This window comes from Sprattus sprattus, assembly GCF_963457725.1.
Source record: "Sprattus sprattus genome assembly, chromosome: 9".
Classification (NCBI taxonomy): Eukaryota; Metazoa; Chordata; class Actinopteri; order Clupeiformes; family Clupeidae; genus Sprattus; species Sprattus sprattus.
The window spans coordinates 3902983-3919999 of record NC_137928.1 but is presented as its reverse complement, the minus strand read 5'-3'; the positions used below and the strand labels follow the sequence as shown (position 1 = coordinate 3919999).

The 17017-nt window shown below is 42.6% G+C and overlaps 3 protein-coding genes across 3 annotated transcripts; 1 reads left to right on the top strand and 2 right to left on the bottom strand.

Annotated features, from left to right (window-relative positions):
* Positions 1-1709: 1709 nt before the first annotated feature.
* On the top strand, positions 1710-3707 carry LOC308369749 (gap junction delta-2 protein; the record flags this gene model as incomplete). The annotated part of the gene is made up of 2 exons (XM_080844273.1): positions 1710-2104; positions 2978-3707. 2 exons carry the CDS (start codon positions 1710-1712, stop codon positions 3705-3707), a joined length of 1125 nt encoding a protein of 374 aa, XP_080700399.1.
* A 2318-nt stretch (positions 3708-6025) lies between these two features.
* LOC308369988 (ras-related protein Rab-1B-like) lies at positions 6026-10456 on the bottom strand (the record flags this gene model as incomplete). Its single annotated transcript, XM_080844547.1, has 5 exons — positions 6026-6232; positions 6861-6986; positions 7111-7206; positions 9500-9595; positions 10346-10456. The coding sequence occupies 5 exons, from the start codon at positions 10454-10456 to the stop codon at positions 6026-6028; spliced, it is 636 nt and encodes a 211-aa protein (XP_080700673.1).
* A 3059-nt stretch (positions 10457-13515) lies between these two features.
* LOC308369987 (ras-related protein ORAB-1-like) lies at positions 13516-15716 on the bottom strand (the record flags this gene model as incomplete). The annotated part of the gene is made up of 5 exons (XM_080844546.1): positions 13516-13737; positions 13953-14084; positions 14275-14370; positions 14788-14883; positions 15612-15716. 5 exons carry the CDS (start codon positions 15714-15716, stop codon positions 13516-13518), a joined length of 651 nt encoding a protein of 216 aa, XP_080700672.1.
* Between the last annotated feature and the right edge of the window lie 1301 nt (positions 15717-17017).

Below are 17017 nucleotides of genomic sequence, written 5' to 3'. Positions count from 1 at the left end.
CCTTAGTTCAGTTAGAGGGAGACTCAATGCTAAATAAGTTTATACCTTTACCCGAAAACTAAAAAGTAAAGCCTCACTATACATGAGCTTGTCACTATGAAAATCATTTTCAGTGTAAATCAAACCTCTTTTTGCACTGTGGCTTCATGTTCAACACTCACTGGATGTATTCTGTGAGACTGAAGAGAACGTAAACACTAGTTTTAGATATGAATGTTATTATATAATAATATTAATATTATTAACACTGTGAAATATACAAATTACTTTTTTTTTTACACACCTTGGATATTAAGAATATTGATGGAAGATTATTGAAGACATCTAGATCATGACTTAGATCTAGATGATCTAGATCTTATTTGCTCTGAGGACAAAACTTAACATTTGAGAGAGGATCTGTGCAATGTGGTTAACTCAATCTGTTCTTTACTTTTTAGTTTGTTTGTTTATTTTATTTGTTTGTTTGTTTTGCTGATGTCTGCCAGTAGTTGCCTCTGAAAATGACACTAAGCCATGATTGGGTGGAAAGTAAAGGACAGTGATCCATGATGTAGGAAGTACAGGACAGTGATCCATGCTATAAGGTAGGAAGCACAGGACAGTGTTCCATGATATAGGGTAGGAAGTCCAGGACCGTGAGACATGATGTGGGGTAGGAAGTACAGGACAGTGAGACATGATGTTTGAAGCACAGGACAGTGAGACATGATGTTTGAAGCACAGGACAGTGAGACATGATGTTTGAAGCACAGGACAGTGAGACATGATGTTTGAAGCACAGGACAGTGAGACATGATATTGGAAGCACAGGACAGTGAGACATGATGTTTGAAGCACAGGTCAGTGAGACATGATGTTTGAAGCACAGGACAGTGAGACATGATGTTTGAAGCACAGGACAGTGAGACATGATGTTTGAAGCACAGGACAGTGAGACATGATGTTTGAAGCACAGGACAGTGAGACATGATGTTTGAAGCACAGGACAGTGAGACATGATGTTTGAAACACAGGACAGTGAGACATGATGTTTGAAGCACAGGTCAGTGAGACATGATGTTTGAAGCACAGGACAGAGTGAGACATGATGTTTGAAGCACAGGACAGTGAGACATGATGTTTGAAGCACAGGACAGTGAGACATGATGTTTGAAGCACAGGACAGTGAGGCATGATGTGGGGAGCACAGGACAGTGAGACATGATGTTTGAAGCACAGGTCAGTGTTGGTAAATGTGGTCCACTGGATATCTGGCCTGTCGCCATAGTAATCTGCCATCAGATTAGTTTAGTGTCACTTACAGACATGTTTCATTCAGCTGCTGTATATTTCTCTGCTTGATCAGTCTGCCTCTCTGCTCACTGTCCTTGACATTTGACACCCCTTATCAACTTAATTGTTCAATTGTTCAGTGCATTTTACTTGGCTCTTCAATAACTCCAGCTTTACATTTCAAATGTTCCTCAGGACAATAGCTATATCATCTGTGAGAACGATATATATTTTTTATAAAAATGTCCTGTTTTAGACTTCTTGATTTTGTCTTTTAAAATGCTTTTAAAAATCCCACTGTTTTTATTTCACTTGTGTTGCCTGTTCCTCCCATTGCCTGATTCATATGCTGCATCCTCCAGGTGTTTGGTAGTCAGAGGTCGCGACCCCTGGTCTTTGCTTGTCCCCCCCTCCCCCCCTCCCCAGGTTGAGAGATGGGAGACTGGTCCATTCTCGGGCGCTTCCTCACCGAGGTGCAGAACCACTCCACCGTCATCGGCAAGATCTGGCTGACGATGCTGCTGATCTTCCGTATCCTGCTGGTGACCCTGGTGGGCGACGCCGTGTACAGCGACGAGCAGTCCAAGTTCACCTGCAACACCCTGCAGCCCGGCTGCAACAACGTCTGCTACGACACCTTCGCCCCCGTCTCGCACCTGCGCTTCTGGGTCTTCCAGATCGTGCTCGTCTCCACGCCGTCCATCTTCTACATCGTCTACGTACTGCACAAGATCGCCAAGGACGAGAAGCTGGAGCTGGAGACGGTGCACGTGCAGAGCGGGCGGCCCCTCGGGGATTACCTGGGTCGGCTGGAGAGAGACAGGGACAGGTAATGTGAACCCCCTGTCCCACATAACCAATATTTAATTTTTGAAATAATTGACAATTAACCTGCTATATGTTTATATGCCACATTGTTACCATCTATGACTTTTTTTCTTTTCTTTTTTAATTATTATTATTAGTACTGTCAGTTTAACGCATTATTAACGGCGTTAACGCAAACCCATTTTACTGCAGTTAATTTTTTTATCGCGCGATTAACGCATTGTAAAAATGCATTTTTTTTTTTTTTAGATTAACGTTCTTTTTGCCATCCCAAACTATGTAGTAGGCTAACGTCACGTTTGAGTGAATGATGAGCGCCATACGGAGAAATGGATGATAAAAAGCTTCTGAATAGAAAGCTTACCTTTAAAAGTTGTGTTGTGCAAAAGAAGCAAGCTTCACTGTTGTCTGAAAATGTCAACAGGCAGCCAGCTGGCAGCAAAAAATATTAAGCCATGGTTTAAGTCCTTGTTAATCTTAAATGTGCACTTTATAATTTTATTTTGTGTACCGCCCTGTTTGGCAATGTTGTTTTTCAATCAAATAAAACATTGGTTAAAGCAAGCTAATCCACTTTTCCATGTTGATGAGAGCATTAAAATAAAATAAAAATGATGGAAAAAAATAATTGAAGGGGCATTTAGAATAGATACAAATTTGCGATCGCGATTCATTTTGATTCATTTAATCGCGATTCATTTTGAGTTAACTATGACAAAAATGCGATTAATCGCGATTCAATATTTTAATCGTTTGACAGCACTAATTATTATTATTATTTTATTATTAATTGTGATTGTGTAAACATGCTTTGGCAACGTTGAATTATATGCAGTCATGCCAAGTAAGCCTTTGAATTGAATTGAATTGATAGGGAGCGGGAGAGAGGGGAGGCCTATAGCAAGAGCCCGCACTACGAGGAGGACTGGCCTCCTCATGAGGAGGAGTGTGTGGAGCGGAATCTCCTGGAGGAGGACTACGGGGAGGTGGGGAAGGACCCCACAGAGCTCTCCAGCAAGGTGCTGCTCATTTACATCGTCCACGTGGTGCTGCGGTCCATCATGGAGATCACCTTCCTGGTGGGGCAGTACTACCTGTTCGGCTTTGAAGTGCCACACCTGTTTCGCTGCGAGACCTACCCGTGCCCGACGCGCACGGACTGCTTCGTGTCGCGCGCCACCGAGAAGACCATCTTCCTCAACTTCATGTTCAGCATCAGCCTGGGCTGCTTCCTGCTCAACATCGTGGAGCTGCACTACCTGGGCTGGGTGTACATCTTCCGCGTGCTCTGCTCCGCCTGCTCCGTGTGCTGCCAGCCGGAGAGAGACCCCCCCGTGGACCCCCACATGGGCCTTTACGCCGACCACAACCCGCTGCTGCTGCAGCTGGAGCACTCCCTGCGGGGCCGACTCATCCTGCAGACGCCCACGCCCATCGCCCAGGAGAAGGCGGGCGGACTGCTCACCCACGCGCCCGCCATCTCCTTCGAGTCGGACTCCACAGTGGAGTGCACGTCCAAGAGGAACGCCGAGGAGAGGGAGCGCATGAGGGTCAAACTGGCCAACATGGGAATGCTGGGCCGTACCAAGAAGTCCTGGCTCTGAGCCGGGGACAGGACTAACTCTCCTGCTCTGAGTGGAAGATGTTTGGGTCAAAATGTACATTTAATCCACATTGTTACATGACATCTATGAGAAAAACTATTTGGGGAGACACTCACGCAGCAAGAGGAAGAATATCTGACCCACTTCATAATCATTTGTACTTGGATCTGGTGGCATAAACAGTGGTGCAGACATTGAACATCACAGTGAATGGAAGTGTGTGAATAAGTTCCATGCCATAGAATTTCAACCAATTCTAAATTCTAATTCTAATCATTTTCAGAACATAATTGATTTGTATTGCCCATTCAGCTGCTACTATTAGTTAGTAATCTAACTGGTGAACTTGTAGTTAATAGTACTGTACATAGATGTGATTTTTGCAGTGTAATTACAGGGGTAGTAAACAAACACTTTTCTATTTACATTTAAGCATCATTCTAATTTGGCCGTGTAGTCGGTGTGGAAATGTAAACATTATGTGGGGGCCAGTTTGACTGAACATGTTGTGTTTTGGAGTAAGCACTCATTTATAGATAATGTTGAACAGTTCTGACATAATGTTTTTGAAGTAACTATTTTTCTTTCAAAGCCTTACCTTTGTGAACACTAGGAATCTTGTGAAGGAGTTATTGTCTTTTATGTAAATATTGATGTCCTTCATTTACACAAGAAATCTTTTTGAACAGTTGACCGTTGTTTACCTTTTTTCCAAAATCCTCACATTTTTAAGGGCCCCAATATGGCAAGCAATGATCATTTCCCTGGAGTTCATCTAATGTTACACTATAACTAGCACTATCCATGATGCAACAATACAGACAGAACTATCATCAGTGACTGTGACATTTTGTGTGTATAATCCACCGTGAAAAAACAGACATCCTCTCAGTCAACATAGAACTTTATGACAGTTTATGACAGTCAGATTCTGAATGAGAATGAATTTGACATTGTGGTACTTGAGTGAACTGATTGACAGAACTATCTGTCCAATGGAAATGGAAATGGAGCCCTAGTGACTAGTGACTGTTTTAACGGCAGAGATAGTGACACACACACACTCTGAATTTAGTCTCTGCATTTTACCCATCCAGGGTAGTGAAGCACACAGTGAGGCACACAGTGAAGCACACTAACCCGGAGCAGTGAGCTGCCTTCAGCGGCGCCCGGGGAGCAGTGTTTGGGGTTAGGTGCCTTGCTCAAGGGCACCTCAGCCGTGGATGTGGGCATGGGAGAGCAGTGCTCTACCACTTCCCCCACCCACATTTTTCCTACTGGTCGGGGATCTAACCGGCCACCCTCCGGTTACCAGCCCGAAACCCTAACCAGTAGGCCACAGCTGCCCCGACAACGACAGCACTTTAGAGGGTAAAGTCATAAAGGGGAGGGACTTCAGGACAGTGAGACGGGGAGAGGACGAGTTTGAAGGAAGAGATGGTTAACATGCATTAGAGACGACCATAGGCTCAGAAACATCTCATCTGAGGAGGAACAAGAGAAACCTTCTCAACAAATGTATACCAGATGTAGGTCAGGTTCTGAATCAGCCCACCAGAGAGCGCTGTTTCACAAATTGCACACACTGCCTGAAGAGTACACAAACTTCTGTTAATTCATTGCTCTGCCCTTATGTGACAATTCACAACACACAACAATTAGAGACAAGGTATTTTTGAAGTTATATATACAAAAACTGTGATCATTGAGCATGCTACAAAGCAGGAAAAGTGCATTTAATGTAGTCTCAAACAAAGGGTTTATTTAAACACTATATATTTCTATCGTTTAGACTTTCAGTTCTGAGTACTGCATATGATAGCCTTTCACTCATTTGTATCACAAATTGTTTTGTTGCAAAGTATACATAGATACTATGGTCTATACGCAGAGGAGAAAAAAAAACATTAAATACCTGCCACTGTCTGACACATTGTACTTCTGCCAATAACTGGAAGGAAAGAGGATGTACCTTTCTTCTTTTACTCAGTCTTTTGTGACATCTTTTAGAAATCTATTCTGTATTAAATTAATCTTCAACATGTTTCATTGCACTGAATTGTTAATATTCAATAAAATGAACCCTTAACAGCACTGCAATATTACCCTTTGTCTCCAGTGACCAAACGTGTAAAACTATATCATTCTTTTAAACTGCATTTCCATTAGTATATGCACAAGCACTCACAAGAGGATTGATTGTCCACTTGAATAAAACAGCAGAGGAATACAAACTACTTTCAAAATGGTCACACAGACAGTTCCTCTCTCACTCCTACTGCCAGCCACAGTAAACGTTTTATGGTTCTATGACTGCATCAACAACAGCCTTTTTTTGCTCTTCCATTTAGCCTGATTGTGTCACTGTTGATGTTTGGGACCATGTTCCCACGATAATTGTGTAAAGTGCCACTGTCAGCCCTCTTCTTGATCTCAGAGGTCATGTGGAAGAAGACCATCTCCACATTGCTGCCAGTCTTGCTGCTGGTTTCAAGGATCTGGACTTTGAGTGATGTGGCAAATTCCTGAAACGTTGGAGCAAAAAATAACAGGTTTTGAGTTAATGTACTGCAAGCTCAAGGCCGTGGGGAACAGCCGTAAATAAAAAACTGACAAAATAACACAAGGCTTAAAGGCAGTGCAACTTTCGAGGCTTAAAAATAAACATTCAATTTCTAGTCTTTTTTTACACGTAGTAAGTTTCAATAACTCCATACCATTACATATCGACATTCAAGGATCAAAGATGAGACGTCGTTGTGTGGTGAGAACTGATAGAAAATCGCCGCCATTTTCTTTATTTTTTGTAACCTACAATAAATAAAGCAGGATTCCAGTCAATGGAAAAATGGCCTCTCCCCACCAGCGATTGTTGTTGTTTACGATTTTCTATCAGTTCTCACCACACAACGACGTCTCATCTTTGCTCCTTGAATGTCGATATGTAATGGTATGGAGTTATTGAAACTTACTACGTGTAAAAAAGACTAGAAATTGAATGTTTATTTTTCATTGAATGTTTATATAAAGTTGCACTGGGTGCCTTTAAGACTTGCACAATACGTCTATTGATGCTATGAAAACAATCCCATCCACAATCATCTCATTTTTTGTTTGTGTTGTGTGTTCTCACTCCGAAGAAGACTCTGCTACCTGAGCGGTCCTGAAATCCACCTTTCTGGAGACCTCGTCGCTTTTGTTCCCCACCAGCAGCTTGGGGACGTTTTTACAGGTGTGATCGATGTCCTCCAGCCACTGCTTCACGTTGTTATAAGACTTCTGTTGTAATGAGGATGACATGAAACCATTGTCTAATATTTGAGCCAAAATAAGGGCCATTCCTCTTTGAATATGCTGATAGCTTTATCATAGAGACAAATACCACTGAAACACCACCACTTACCTGGTCAGTGACATCATAGACAATGATAATTCCGTGAGCTCCTCTGTAGTAGCTAGTCGTTATAGCGCGGAATCTCTCCTGGCCGGCTGTGTCCCACTGATCAACAGAGAGGAGGGAAATGCTCTGGTATGGTTTTGACTTAGTTAGGCCCAAAGTTAACGTTTACCATCTTTCAAGCCATCAAAAATACCTCAGTTAGTTAAACAAAGGCAAGTGGAGAAAATCAGTGACATGGTAGAGGTAGAGTGGAGTGTAGATGAAATAGTTGGCACGTCCATTTGCAAAGCACCAAATAGGCCCCAGATGGTTAATATGCACTGTTAAAGGTCGGGATAGCTTTTGCGCTTTGAGCAGGATGTTGTCTCAATGGATGACTCAGGAGGTTTAAGATGTTAAGAAGATGGGTCTTTATTATCCCAAATAAGGCCCATAAGGCAGTAAAAACAATGACAATATGAAATGAATCTTTTCAAAAAAGACAAATAAATGGGCATCATAGCCACAATACAAATACGCAAATTAACGGTCGACTTGGTAATCAAAAGGACCACATTTACTAGTCCAATGTGAGAGCTCATTAGACTTACACCTTGTTTTACGGCAACTCTCCCGAATCAAAGAAATAGGCAAGTTTAAGTAGCTTTGGCACTAACCTACAATTGGCTCATGCCAATAATTAATTATTGGTGTGTCAGGCAGGCACCAACACCTTTCGCCCACACAGCAGCCATACTTAAACATTTTGCTCATAGCAGCCACAAAATAGTCCCATACAGCTGGGAAAATGGACTACACCATGGTAGTAAGTAGGCTCGGTGAAGGCATAGCTGACACATAATAAAGCAGCCAAAAACTATCAAAAATTAAGTTAAGACGAGTCACTGTCACTACCAGATGGTAGTCCGCTAACCTATGGTAATCGCGCACATCGCGCATGCTCAGACACAAACGATTTACTGCAGAAGGCTCACAGCAATGTACGGGGTTTGTCGCTGCCAAATGTGAGTCCCTGCCTGATGTGAGTCCGCATGCGCAAACACAAACGGTTTACGGCAGAAGGCTCAGGAGCAAACTATCCAAGACGTGCATGCTCATACATGGTTCAATATCAACGTATCTGGCTTCTCATAACGCATAATGTAGGTTTATTTAACTTAGTGTTTTATAATTTTGTCAACGGTTTACAGCATAAAGCCTAACATCGACATATGGGGCTAGCCTTCACGCATAATGTGGGTATATTTACTGGTATATTTAATTGTGTTGTAAACGGTGAACAGCTAAGGCTCAACGTCAACATATGGGGCTGGTTTTAACGCATAGGCCTAATACCGGTACATTTAATGTTATATTTAATTGTGTTGTAAACGGTTAACATGCAGCATAAGGCTCAACGTCAACATATGGGGCTATGTTGTATTACTGTTACTAGTAATGAATGCACTGCTTAACTAATAATTCAATAAACATGAAGCTTAACATCATAAACCTTGGTGGATTTCAAACGTGAACAAATGCGCTTGTCATTCCACTTCATGCTGTACACCACCAGCATTACCTGGCTCGTTGTACTAAAAAAGTGTCGCAAAGTGACGCATGCGGACTCACATCAGGCAGGGACTCACATTTGGCAGCGACAGGGTTGTCTTAATGCATAATGTGGGTATATTAAATGTAATATTTAATTATTAAGAGGGTGGAGACGGAGTAAGGGTAAAAGGTAAATAGTTTGTATTATGAAGAAGTGATAAAATATAGCAGTAGCTAAATCAAATGTGCTAGCCAATATAGCTTGACAGGAAGAACAAAAGAGGATATCCAGTATATCTTTAACTTTTTTATTATACAAAACGTTCCGCTGGGATCGGTTTTAAAACCGGAAGTAAGTATGTTATTCCAACAAGTGATCACACCTATTGTGTAAAATATGCGAATGTCAGCACATTGATTCTAGAAGAAAAGCCTGTGGTAACAGCAAGTAACGAACTAGTCAGTTGGTGAGCAACTGGATAGGTAACGAGTTAGCTAGACCTACAGTTTAGGGGTGATGTGCCCTGAGTTGAAAAACAGGATGCAGACTATCAAATACATTTTTACACATGGAAATAATTATAAAGACTTCTTATCAGTGCTATTCAGTACACCACATACCACAGAAAATTACAAATGCGGACATTTAACTGCATTAAGTACTCACATGCTGCACAATTGTGTTGTGATTCAGCTTACAGTAAGCAGGTCAAATGAACACTGCTGATGGTGAAAGTAGTTCACTCTTAACTACCTTGCTCTATACTTTTTTTTTTTACAGCCCGAGGTGAGAACCAGTACCATTTTTTCCAGAATAAAATGAACTGATATATTTGACTTCCCTCAACATCTTACGTACAATCTGTAACTTCACTGTCTTGCCATCCATATCAATGGTTCTTGTCTTGAAGTCGACTCCGACGGTGCTGATGTCGTTCTCAATGTAGGTGTCATCCTGTGCAGAGAGCAGTTGAGGTGAATTAGAAAAAGCCAAGGTAGCAGCTGACTCGGAGCCCGGATCAGTGTCACAGGGGCAGATCCATGATAGATCAGGGATAGATAGGGGCAGATCCATGATAGATCAGGGCTGGATCAGGGATAGATAGGGGCAGATCCATGATAGCACAGGGCTAGATCAGGGATAGATAGGGGCAGATCCATGATAGATCAGGGCTAGATCAGGGACAGATAGGGGCAGATCCATGATAGATCAGGGCTAGATCAGGGACAGATAGGGGCAGATCCATGATAGATCAGGGCTAGATCAGGGACAGATAGGGGCAGATCCATGATAGATCAGAGCTAGATCAGGGACAGATAGGGGGCAGATCCATGATAGATCAGGGCTAGATAGGGGCAGATCCATGATAGATCAGAGCTAGATCAGGGACAGATAGGGGGCAGATCCATGATAGATCAGAGCTAGATCAGGGACAGATAGGGGGCAGATCCATGATAGATCAGGGCTAGATAGGGGCAGACCCATGCTATATCAGGGCTAGATAGGGGCAGATCCTGCTAGATCAGGGCTAGATTGGTAAGTGGTAAGTACTAATTCTACTCAATATGACAAACTTCAGCTCAATCTGTCAAAGTGCAAGGCTGCCTCTGCCTCTGCCTCTGTGTATTTGAGGCTAATTGGGAAATACAGTGTAAGCCAACACAAGCCAAAGTGGACAGGGAGGGGGAAAAGTATAAAGTATACCTCAAACCGCTGAAGAAGACATGTTTTGCCAACTCCTGAGTCTCCTATAAGCAGCAGCTTGAACTTATAGTCACTGAGGGGCAGAGGAGGAAGAGCACACAACCAACGCATTTGAGAGTTGACGAGGAAAACAATGAGATAATCAATTAACACACACAAACACACAAACACACAAATACATGGACACATAAATACATCGAAAGGTCGAACTGTGCTTGGTCAACCCTGTGTAAAACTGTCATTCTTGCATTTAATAAAGCGCAGTGGGGATCACTCAAAGGGAGTGTCGAGTTTGTCTATTCTTACTGACGATAGAAACATTTATGGCGTCAGAGAAAGATAATTCTTAAGTATATAATCCCTGTGCGATGTTTGTGAAATTGTTTCACTTTCATCCTTGAGCTGTGAGTGAGCCCGATTACAATTGTTGTTTGTGATAAATATACAGCTCCGGAGACCTGAGATAACTTGAGTGAATTTTCACCTAACCATCACATAAAACACCACAAGTCAGTCCGCTGAAAACAAAACAGCCATTGTGTCTCAGGCATATCAATCATCAGATCATATTACCACTGACAAGGCCTTTCCTATAGCTAACACAACACATCAGGATTCGTCCCATCATACATATACACCAGATGACATGACACATCCCACTCCCAGAGTAGAAATAACTGAATGTTACAATGCTCTAAACTTTCAAACATACAGCCCCAATCCCCTTCATTTTATCTATCAAGCCATACAATGCACACAATTATCTGCTAGGTAGAGAGACAATATGGATTATACGACACTGATAGTTTAGTTCCACCATCACATAAAACACCACAAGTCTGTCCACTGAAAACAAAACAGCCATGTCTCAGGCATATCAATCATCAGATCATATCACCACTGACAAGGCCTATCCTATAGCTAACACAACACATCAGGATTCATCCCACCATACATATACAGTGGGGAAAATAAGTATTTGAACCCCTGCTGATTTTGCAAGTTTGGCCACTCGCAAAGAAATGTGTGATCTAGAATTGTAATGGTAGGTGTATTATAATAGTGAGAAACAGAATATCCAAAAAATTATCCAGAAAACTGCATTTTATAACATTTATGACTTTATTTGCATACGTACACCAGATGACATGACGTATCCTACTCCCAGCTTTAAGGCATTAACTCTTACAAAAATAAGTAAGCCATCAAAGAATGTTACAACACTCTAAGCCTTCAAACATCCACTGACACTTAAAAGGCACATTACCAGGATTCTCGTAGACGGCTGTGTTGCACTTACTATTTTGGAGCCATTGTCAAGTCCAGCGCTCACTGTATGGTTCATGCATAACCTCACTTCTGTCTGGGGGATTTTCTGTCAGCTACGGTGCCTTCAACTGCTGAGGTGCAGAGTCCAAGAGAACCAGTACTATCTGTTAGACTTTGAGGTGCCACACCTATTTTTCTGCCAGACCTGGCCGTGCCCGATACATACGGAATGTTTTCTGACACATGCCACCGAGATGGCCATCTTCCTCAACTTCCTGTTCAGCATCAGCCTGGGCTGCTTCCTGCTCAACATCGTGGAGCTGCACTACCTGGACTGGGTGCTCTGCTCCGCCTGCTCCGTGTGCTGCCGACCGGAGAGGTGTGTGTGTGTGTGTGTGTGTGTGTGTGTGAGTGTGTGTGTGAGTGTGAGTGTGTGTGTGTGTGTGTGTGTGTGTGGGTGTGTGTGTGTGTGTGTGTGTGTGTGTGTGTGTGAGTGTGAGTGTGTGTGTGTGTGTGTGTGTGTGTGTGTGTGTGTGTGTGTGTGTGATAGAGAGAGAGAGAGAGACAGAGAGAGAGACAGAGAGCCCGTGTGGGTATATAGATACATTTAGATGTTCTTCATTTACACAAGAAAGCTTTTTGAACATTTGACCGTTTTTTAGCCCTTTTCCAAAATCCTCACATTTTTAGGGGCCACTTCATATGGTGACAGACAGAACTATCATCAGTGACTGTGACATTTTGTGTGTATTAACCACTGTGGAAAAGCAGACATCCTCTTAGTCAACATAAAACTTTACATGCAGTTTATGACAAAGTCAGATTCTGAATGAGAATGAATTTGCCATTGTGTTACTTGAGTGAACTGATTGACAGAACTATCTGTCCAATGGTGTGCAGCGACAGCACTTTAGAGGGTAAAGTCATAAAGGGGAGGGACTTCAGGACAGTGAGACGGGGAGAGGACGAGTTTGAAGGAAGAGTTGGTCAACATGCATTATCTCCCTCTGGAACGAAATACTGTTTTCTGATTGGCTCATGGGGTGTACATTAAGTTCGTATAGATGGACACCTTGGACGTAGTCCCAGTAGAAAAGTTAAATCGTTAAAAGTTAAAAGACGACTATGGGATGAGAAACATCTCATCTGAGGAGAAACAGGAGAAACCTTCTCAACAAATGTAGGTCAGGTTCTGAATCAGCCCACCAGAGAGCGCTGTTTCACAAATTGCACACACTGCCTGAAGAGAACACAAACTTCTGTACATTGATATAACTGATTTATACAAAACCATGATCATTGGGAATGCTACAAGCAGGAGAGGCGCATTTAATGTATTCTCAAACAAAGGTTTTATTAAAACACTTTATATTCCTGTTGTTAAAACTCACTCATTTGTATCACAAAGTATTTTGTTGCAAAGTGTATATAGATACTATGGTCAATACAGAGAGGAGCAAAACAAAACATTAAATACCTGCCACTGTCTGACACATTGTACTTCTGCAAATAACTGGAAGGAAAGAGGAGGTCCCTTTCTTCTTTTACTCAGTCTTTTGTGACATCTTTTAGAAATCTATTCTGTATTAAATTAATCTTCAACATGTTTCATTGCACTGAATTGTTAATATTCAATAAAATGAATCCTTTAACCACAGCACTGCAATATTACCCTTGTCTCCAGTGACCAAACGTGTACAACTATATCATTCTTTTAAACTCCATTTTCATTAGTATGTATTGCCAAACACAGTGCACAAGCACTCACAAGTGGATTGACTGTCCACTTGAATTAAACAGCAGAGGAATACAAACAACTTTCAAAATGGTCACACAGTCAGTTCCTCTCTCACTCCTACTGCCAGCCACAGTAAATGGATAGGTGTAATGACTCTGCATCATCAACAACAAGAGCCGGCTTCTTCTGCTTTGTGCTTTTCTCCACCGGGCCAGAGGGGGGCGCTGTTGATTTTCGAGCCCATCTTCACAGTCTCATTCTGTACAGGCTCTGTGCCAACCCTCTTTTGGATCTCAGAGGCCATGGTGAGGAAGGCCTTCTCCACATTGCTGGCATTCTTGGCGCTGGTTTCAAGGATCGGGACTTTGAGTGATGTGGCAAATTCCTGAAACCATTGAAGCAATAAATAACAGGTTTTGAGTTAATGTCCTGCAAGCTCAAGGCCGTGGGGAACAGTCGTATAAACAAAACTGACAAAAAAACACAAGGTTTAAAAGTTAAACAATAAGTCTACTGATGCTAATAAAACAATCACATCTCCCCATTTATCTCATTGTTTGTTTGTGTTGTGTGTTCTCACTCCGAAGCAGACCCTCCTACCTTAGCGCTGGTGAAATCCACCACCTTTCTGGAGACCAGGTCGCTTTTGTTTCCCACCAGCAGCTTGGAGACGTTTTCACAGGCGTAGCGCTCGATCTCCTCCAGCCACTGCTTCACGTTGTTAAAAGACTCCTGTTGCAACGAGGATGACATGAAACCATTGACTGGTGTTGGGGGCCAAAATAAGGTCCATTTATCTTTGAAAACGCTGATTAAGTGATTCAAATCAGGAAGATTTCACATCAGGAAAAAATACAAAGCTGCCCTAGACCATTGCTTGTTTTGAACGTAGATAGCTTCATGCCGAAACACCACCCCTTACCTGGTCAGTGACATCATAGACGATGATGATTCCGTGAGCTCCTCTGTAGTAGCTAGACGTGATAGTGCGGAATCTCTCCTGGCCGGCTGTGTCCCACTGACCAACAGAGAGGGAGGGAAATGCTCTAGTATGGTTTTGCCTTAGGTCAGAAGTACACTTTTGCCATCTTTCAAGCCATCAAAAACACCTCAGTTAGCTCAACAAGAGAATGTGGAGAGAATCACTGGCAAGGTGGAGGTAGGGTAGAGTGGAGGTAACTAATGTTGCCATGTCTATTTGCAAAAAACACCAAATAAGCCCCAGATTGTTATTATGCCCCTTCTTGGTCAAAGTAGTTAACTCGTAACGACCGTGATGTGTACTTTCCCCAAATCAGAAATGAAAAGCTACTTGCTAACTCCCGACCTTTGGCTCAGGACTGAATATGTGTTTACAGGCCGAGGTGAGAACTAGGGTCCCTTTTTCCCCAAAAAATGAACTGATATATTTGTGTTCTCTCAACGTGTTACGTACAATCTGCAACTTGACTGTCTTGCCATCCATTTCGATGGTTCTTATCTTGAAGTCGACGCCGATGGTGCTGATGTAGCTCTCTGTGTAGGTGTCATCCTGTGAGGAGAGCAGTTGAGGCGAGTTAGAAAAAGCCAAGGTAGCAGCTGACTCAGAGCCAGGATCAGTGTCAACATAAGGGCAGATCCATGCTAGATCATGGCTAGATAGGGGCAGATCCATGCTAGATCAGGGATAGATAGGGGCAGATCCATGATAGATCAGGGCTAGATCAGGGCTAGATAGGGGCAGATCTATGCTATATCAGGGCTAGATAGGGGCAGATCTATGCAAGATCAGGGCTAGATATGGGCAGATCTTTGCTAGATCAGGGCTAGATCAGGGCTGCATCTGTTCTAGGCATAACTGCCAGGTTTGGGCTGAAAAGGATCTAATCACGGATCACAATTACAAAATGTGGCACCATAGCTTTTGAAGGGACACAGTGGCTAAAGATGATCATTTGCATCCATCCAATGCACAGAATCAGACATAACCAACACACATGTGCAACGCATTACATAACATTCATCCATTTGGGATACGCTTTTATCCAAAGCGACCTGCAATCAAGTTTCAGTAAATTAGGAGACTTTGGAGTTAGCGGTAAGTACTAATTCCACTCAATATGACAAACTGCTGCTGCTGTTAAAGTGCAAGGCTACTATCTGTGCATTGGAGGCTAGATGGGAACACAAATTTAACTCTGGAGACCTTTTCTAAATACAGTGTAAGCCAACACAAGCCAAAGTGGACAGAGAGGAGGAAAAATTATAGAGAATTCCTACCGCAAACCGCAGAAGCAGACATGATTTGCCGACTCCTGAGTCTCCTATAAGCAGCAGCTTGAACAGATAGTCACTGAGTGGGAGAGGAGGAAAAGCACAATGCATTTGAGAGTTGAAGAGGAAAACATTGAGAGAATTTGTTTACACACAAACACACACACACACACACACACACACACACACACACACACACACACACACACACAGACACACACACACACACACACACACACAGACACACACACACACACACACACACACACACACACACACACACACACACACACACACACACACACACACACACACACACACAGACACACACACACACACACACACACACACACACACACACACACACACACACACACACACACACACACACACACACACACATACAGCCCCCCTCACCCTTATTTGAGCTATTAAGCCATACAATGCTAACAATTATCTGCAAGGTAAACAGGCAATATGGATTTTACGCCACTGATAGTTTAGTTCCACCATCACATAAAACACCACAAGTCTGTCCACTGAAAACAAAACAGCCATTGTGTCTCAGGCATATCAATCATCAGATCATATTACCACAGACAAGGCCTTTCCTATAGCTTACACAACACATCAGTATTCATCCCATCATACATGTACACCAGATGACATGACACATCCCTCTTCCAGAGCACAAATAACTGCCCCTTCAGCTTTTAAATAAGCAAGACATTAACTCTTACCAAGTAAGATATCAAAGAATGTAACAATGCTCTAAGCTTTCAAACATCCACCGACACTTGACAGACACATTAACAGGAGTCTCGTAGACGGCTGTTTTGCACTTACTACTCTGGAGTCATTGTAAAGTCCAGCGCTCTCTGAATGGTCCTGCAGAAGATGACTTCTGTCTGGGGGCTTTTGTGTCAGCTACGGTGCCTTCCACTGCTGAGGTGTGGAGTCCGAGAGAGCCCCGGGAACAGTCAGCCAAGAAGAACCCCATCATTTATTCAAAGCAAAGATCAGATTACAAATGTTGCCGTCACCTGTTCCTTAAAGGCGCAGGGCTTCTGGGAGGGCTGCAGGTACGGAGAATGAGGGCTGTCACAAAAAGTCACAGGGAAGTCACAGGGAACTGGTCCAACACACGGGGGAATATGACTGAGTGATTGGAAACGTCACTGCTCCCGTGACGGGAAATAGTTTTATTAGTAAATTATTAGATAGATAGATAGATAGATAGATGGATACTTTATTGATCCCGAGGGAAATTAAGGTCATCCAGTAGCTTACACTTACAAACAAACATGAATCACAATAAATGCAAAAATCACAATAAATATACAAACAAAAACAATACACATAGGGAGAACATGTACACATGGGGGTGGGGTGTTTACATATAACATATACAT